The sequence below is a fragment of the Chrysochloris asiatica genome, unplaced genomic scaffold (genome assembly GCF_000296735.1).
Source record: "Chrysochloris asiatica unplaced genomic scaffold, ChrAsi1.0 scaffold00261, whole genome shotgun sequence".
NCBI classification, from domain to species: domain Eukaryota; kingdom Metazoa; phylum Chordata; class Mammalia; order Afrosoricida; family Chrysochloridae; genus Chrysochloris; species Chrysochloris asiatica.
The window spans coordinates 2,039,694-2,045,998 of NW_006408779.1; the positions used below are offsets into that span (position 1 = coordinate 2,039,694).

Below are 6,305 nucleotides of genomic sequence, written 5' to 3' on the forward strand. Positions count from 1 at the left end.
AGACACAGCTGTATACCTCACTCATCACCTGGGACAGACCTGAGACACAGGTGTACACCTCACTCACTGCTTGGGACACACCTGGCACTGAATTGTGTTTGACAAGGCTTTGTTTACTTGTCACTCAAAAACAACAACTCCCTAGGTTTCAAGTCAAAGAGACCTTGGGCAAGTCACTTCAGCTTTCTGAGCCCAAATGAATTCGATGCTCTAAAGGAGAGTCATTGGTGATGGTTGTTAAGTTCTGCCGAGTCGGTTCCAACTCACAGCTGCCCTGTATAGGATCTTCAAGGAGCAGCCAACAGGTTTGAACTGCTGACCTTGGGGTTAACAGTCCAGTATTGTGTGGCACTGTGGGTTAATGCGTCAGACTGCAAAGTCGGCGGTTCAAGCTCACCAGTTGCTCCTTGGAAACCCTATACAGAGTCACTAGAGGTTGGAATCGACTCAACGGCACTTAACAACAACAACAACACTTACCCTACAGCGCCACACACTGGACACATACTGAAATCTTAAGAGACCCGATGGGATGCTGTGAGCTGGAACTGACTTGATGGCAAAGGAATTGATTTGATTTCGCACAAGGGGTTCAGCTCTTGATTGTGAATTGAAAGGAGGGCGACTCAAACCCATCAGTTGTTCCATGGTTCAAGAAGTCGCAGTCTGCCTTCATAAAGACGTCAGCTTTGGGAACCCGATGGAGCAGATCTAGTCTGCTGTGTAGGCTCGCCACCGGCACGGATTCATCAGCAGTGGGGTTTCCAGGAGTTATCAGGGGCCTTTTACTGAGGAGGAAGCATAAGGGATTGTGAAGGGGGACTTTTGGGAGACATCACAAATATCTTGTTAGTGTGGACCATGCAAAGAAGGCATTCTCACTACTAAAATTCCACATTAAATTTACCTAGCGGAAACAAAACCAGAAGAATCCTTTACATCGACGCTGCGAACAGAAACTGAACAATTCCAGAATTACTTTGAAAGGACACATTTCTGAATTGGGGGCGGGGGCGGGGGTATGGTGGGGCAGAAATCATTCAGAGTTTTACATCTGGCAATTTTAAGATGGGTTTTGAAAGTAAAAGTTATTAAGCTTTATTTAAAAAGTTACTAAGCTTTAAGGATACCAAATTTTATTTAAAATTAACGTTCTATACTTAGAAGAAGGTTGCTTTTTATGTAGTTTTCTGAAAACGTTAAAAAAAGATCTAGTAAACATTCATAGCCCTTATAATTACATAGTACTTGCTCCCTCCCACCTCCTCCCAGAACTTCACAGGCATTAGATAATTTTAGGTTTCATAACTCTCTCTCTGAGGAAGATGAGACAGACAGAGGTCAGGGCCCTCGCTTTAGAGACAGGAAGACCCAAGTTCAGGGAGACTTACAAACCATCTGCCCAGGATGAGACAACTCCAGAGGGAGACACTGTTTCCAATGTGTCTGACAGCTGTGAGGTCTCATCACCTGAAACAGGAGGGTCTCTGCTCCATGAGTCACTTCTAGCCCCACTGTTAGAAAGTGAGCGTTACCAACACTGCTTCAGTACGAGTTAACATACACATTCACTTTAAGAGCCAACAATTGGACTTGATTCTATTTGGTCTTTGCAAATCAAGCTGAGACAAGGAAGGAAAACAGAAGACACCGAGAGGAAGTAGGAAGAGGGCTGTTCCATGGTTTGTACTGCAATCGATGACATGAAACAAACGTGTGTGAATTGTTGAATGGGAACGCGATCTACCCTACCAACCTTCACACAATTCACAATCCAGTAACAAAAAATTAAAAAATGAAGCTGAGATGAGGCGCTCACATATTCCATTGACTCACCCTTCTTACTGCTCCTCAAGGTTACAGTCGCGGCTCTCTTTGGCTAATATAGCTACAGCTCTCAGTTGGGGTGCCCTTCCACATCTCTTCACTCACAGACATCTGAGCTCCTATCCCATGGTACTGATGTTCTCTACACTGAGACAACACAGTCGTACTCTGCTACATTTAACAGCTGAGCTCCGAATACCTGTCCTAACAGGGGAGACCACACTAGGCACAGACTGCTACATCTTTCTCTCATAGAGCGGTTAGTGGCTTGGAACCACCGATCTTGTTGTTCGCAGCATAACACTTAACCCACTGAGCTTCTAAAAGGGGAAAGGAAAGTAAGATCTCTATGAAAATGCTTTCTTGGATGATTTAAAAAAAAAGACCAACAAAACTTGTCGCCTTCGAGTCGACCTCCACTCACAGAAGTTACAGTGTAGACCTGTACTCCAGCTCGTTTACTTGGCTAGGATCTTAGAGATCTCCAGACCTTTCTCCCGCAGGGCCACTGTGGCGATTCAAACTGCCAACCTTTTGGTTATAGTCATCGTGGTGGTGATGTGCCGTGGAGTCAGTTCTGACTCATAGCGACCCTGCACAGGGTTTCCAAGGCTGTATATCTTCTCGGGTGCAGAAAGCCTCATCTTTCTCCTGCGAAATGGCTGGTAGTTTCGAACTGCTGACCTTGAGGTTTGTAGCCCTATTCGTAACCACTACACTGTTGTTGTTAAGTACCATGGAGTCAGTTCTGACTCATAGTGACCATGCACAGGGTTTCCGAGGCTGTAAATCTTTACGGGAGCAGAAAACCTCATCTTTCTCCCACAGAACAGCTGGTAGTTTTGAACTGTTTACCTTGAGGTTGGCAGCCCAACTCGTAACCACTACACTTGTTATTAGGTGCCATCGAGTCGGTACCGACCCATAGTAACCACACTTGAGTCCATCGATGCTGCCACTTGACCAATCCATCTCATTGGGGGGGGGGGGTCGTCTTCCTCTTTTTCTCTGACCCTCCACCTTACCAAACATGATATCCTTCTCCAGCGACTGCTCCCTCCTGACAGTATGTCCGAAGTATGAGAGATGAAGTTTAGCCATCTTGGCCTCTAAGGAGCACTCTGGCTACACTTCTTCCAAAATGATCTATTGGTTCTTTTGGCAGCCCATGGCACTTTCATATTCTCCTCCAACACCATAACTCAAAGGCACTTCATATGCATGAGAAAGCTGGCCAATGAATAAGGCAGATGGTAGAAGAGCCACTACACTATCAGAGTGCAAACCATTCGTGCCACCTGGCGCCATTTTTTGGATGAGGTTCTGATAGTACAGCAGTTACAAGTCGGGCTGCTAGCCTCAAGGTCAGCAGTTGGAAACTACCAGCTGTTCCATCGGAAAAAGATGAGGCTTTCTGCTCCCGTAAAGACTTACAGCCTCGGAAACCCTGTACCACCACCACAGATGAGTACAAGGCCTTTCTCACCGGAGCCACAGAGCACAGGAGGCGACTGGAGTGATCACAGTGTCTATTCTCGCCATCCCAGAAGCCAAGAGGAGAAACAAATTCATGACATGCAATGTGTCCCCTAAGGAGCCCTGGTAAGCTCACTGGGCTGCTAACCAAAAAGCTGCTGGTTCGAATTCACCAGTGGCTCTGTGGGAGAAGCGATCTAATGATCTGTTCCCATGGAGATTAAATCAAAACCTCACTGCTGTCCAGTCGGCTCTGCTTCACATAGCAACTCTACAGATGCTGTAAATCTTTAGGGAAGATGAGATGATCTCATCTTTCTCCCATGAGGGGCTGGTGGGTTCAGCGCTGACCTTTTGGTGAGCAGCCCACTGCGCCAGCAGGGTTCTTTCTGGTAAAGATTACCCATTGCCATCCAGCTGATTCTAACTTGCAGCAACCCTACAGGACAAATCATAATTGCTTCTAAGGGTTTCCAAGTCTTGAGAAGTTTTGGGGAGAAGACAGTCTCATGTGTGTGCCTCTGAGCTAACCTTGCAGTTAGCAGCGCAATGTTACAGTACCAGGTGATGGCCTAGGAAATGCTCTGGGCAGTTCACTCTGTCCTACTGGCTCTATCTCTCTGATGCAACAACTGCAGATGCCCTAGGGCAGTGGGGATTATAGCCCCTACTTTCAGGCTGCCAGCTCTTCTGAGAACAGAGGATAGACCTATGCAAGACCAAACACAATGGAAAACGCTTAACAGTAATAACTACCTGTATTCTGAAAAAAAAAAAAAGCTATAATTAGTTCTGTAGGCCAAAAATGTTCCAACTCTTGCAGGTTTTAGAAACATTCACTACATTCTAGAAACATCCATGAGGGTTACATGCATGCAGAGCTGTTCCATTTGTAGCTAACTGCTTTATCTTGAGAAAACCACTGCTGCCTGAGTTCAGGGCTGGGACGGCTAACGCCCAGGCATGCCTTGGAGATACCGCAGGTCCCAGACCCATTAAAGTACTATGCCAAGCCACCGAGTTGGCCCACAGAGCTCAATACAATGGTGCTGGCAGAAAAAGTCAGACTGTTGAGAAAGGATGAACAAATGTTGTTGTTGTTGTTGTTGTCGTTAAGGGCTGTGAAGTGGATTCTGACTGGTGAGTTTGAACCGCTGACCTTGTGGTCAAACTGACCTTGTGGTCTAGCACATGTCCCACGGCACCACACCAGAACAGATAAGGACCTAAAAATTAATACCAACAACAGGTGTGCCTCAGACTCCTGGTGTGACTCTGTAGGATCAGCACTGGACTGTAAACCACAAGGTCGGCAGTTCAAATCCATCCACAGCTCCTCAGAAACCCTATACGGGGTCAGCATCAACAGTAACGCAGGTGTACCTCGGCAATACTGCAAGTTCGAGTCCAGACCCTCACAGTAATGCAGATGGTGAAGCAAAGCGTCGTACATGTTTTGGTTTCCCAGCACATAGAAAAATGATGTTGATACTGGACGGTAGTCTGAAACAGTGTGCGAATGACCACTACGAGGCACAGACACGATGTGCGGGACACCTTCTACCTGAAGTGGACACGGAGTCTGAGAAGGGCCAGCCAACAAGCCACTGGGCACTTTTCACAAAGCAAACTGTTGACTGGGGGATCAGACGCCGCAGCCTGGAGCACCCCCCCCCCACTCATCTATTGAGCGCCTACTGTGTACAGGCCCTGGGAGAACCCGAGGCCTATTCTCCCAGCTGACACGGGCTAGGGGGTGACTGGTCCTAAGTGCTGGGAAGGAGGGGGGAGCAGAGTCTGGTCCACAAAGGGGTATTCACCCCAGAAAAGGCAATTTCCGCCCAGCAAACGGCTTCGGCCCCTCTCCTGGGAGTCAGAGCAGCTCAGTGTTCGGTTGCTGGCCCCGGTCCAGCCTCTCAGGCTGTCAGAGGGGTGAGTGGTCCAGCGGGACAACGACCCCCCGCCCAGAACAGGCTTAGGACCCATAGTCCTGGGGGGCACTGGGAGCGGCGGTAAGAAATGAGATCACGGCCCCGAGTCTACTGTGCCAGGGGTCAGGGGTCCACGGAGGGGTGGGGAGAGGAGCCTCACTCGGCCCCAGGACAGCCCTCCCGCCCCAGCCCGGGCCCCCCACTCCCACCCGCCCTGCCACGCCCGGCCCCAAACCGCTACCCGCTGTCCCACTCACCGCCGTCAGGTCCGGCAGCCGGTCCCGCATCCCCTGGCCGGGCAGCGCCCCACCGCTTACACTTCCTGCCCGGCGGCTCGCAGGACACGGGGTCTCGGTCGCGCGTAGCCACCTCAGCCGCAGCGGTCCCAACTCCTCCTCGGCTGCCCTCCTCCCCTCAGGGCGGCGCTGCCACGGCAACTGGACGCCTCTTTGCGCGTGCGCGGCCACCGCCCGCGAACTCCCTGAGGGAATGCTGCGGTGAAGGGCGGAGCCATGGGAGGGGCGGGGACTGAAGTGAAAGGGCGGGGCAGGGCGGAGGAAGACATGGCGGGGGCGTGGCCTAGCGTGGCGGGGGGGCTGAGGGTGGGGGGGCGCGCGGGGGTAGGGTGGGGTGGGGGAGGGCAGAGCCATGATGGGAGGGCGGACCTCCTCGAACAACGAGGCGTGATCATATGAGTCCGGTATGGAGGTCGCCTGAGTCAGAGTCACACATCAGTGCCCCACTTTTTTTCCTTTTCCCTGCGTCCGGTTTATTTTGACTCCTGGTCTAGCACTGTAGGATCAGCACTGGACTGAGAGCCACAAGATCCATGAACCCCTTAGAGCCACAACCGACTGAACCGCACTTAGCAACATCGGGTCTGTTTTTACAAATGCACAGGAAGACCTCAACTCCACCCAGATGGCAGCCCAAGGGGTCATGCCAGCCCCTCTATCCTTAGATGGAGAACTCTGTTCCATCGCTGTGGGGGTCTGGGCACCTCTGGGAGCTTGACCTGGAGCCAAACCTTGAGTTGAGGCCTTGGCTGGACCTTCAGCCTGACTTGGAGCA

At 50.6% G+C, this 6,305-nt stretch overlaps 1 protein-coding gene across 1 annotated transcript in view; it reads right to left on the reverse strand.

The window, feature by feature from the left end:
* Positions 1-5,884, reverse strand: part of STX2 (syntaxin 2) — a 43,134-nt gene extending 37,250 nt beyond the window's left edge. The window contains exons 1-2 of the mRNA XM_006874080.1: positions 5,492-5,884; positions 4,796-4,867 (exon numbers count right to left, since the gene is read on the reverse strand). Of these exons, the coding sequence (XP_006874142.1) occupies positions 4,796-4,867; positions 5,492-5,884 (465 nt within the window). The remainder of the gene's footprint in view (positions 1-4,795; positions 4,868-5,491) is intronic.
* Positions 5,885-6,305: the final 421 nt, after the last annotated feature.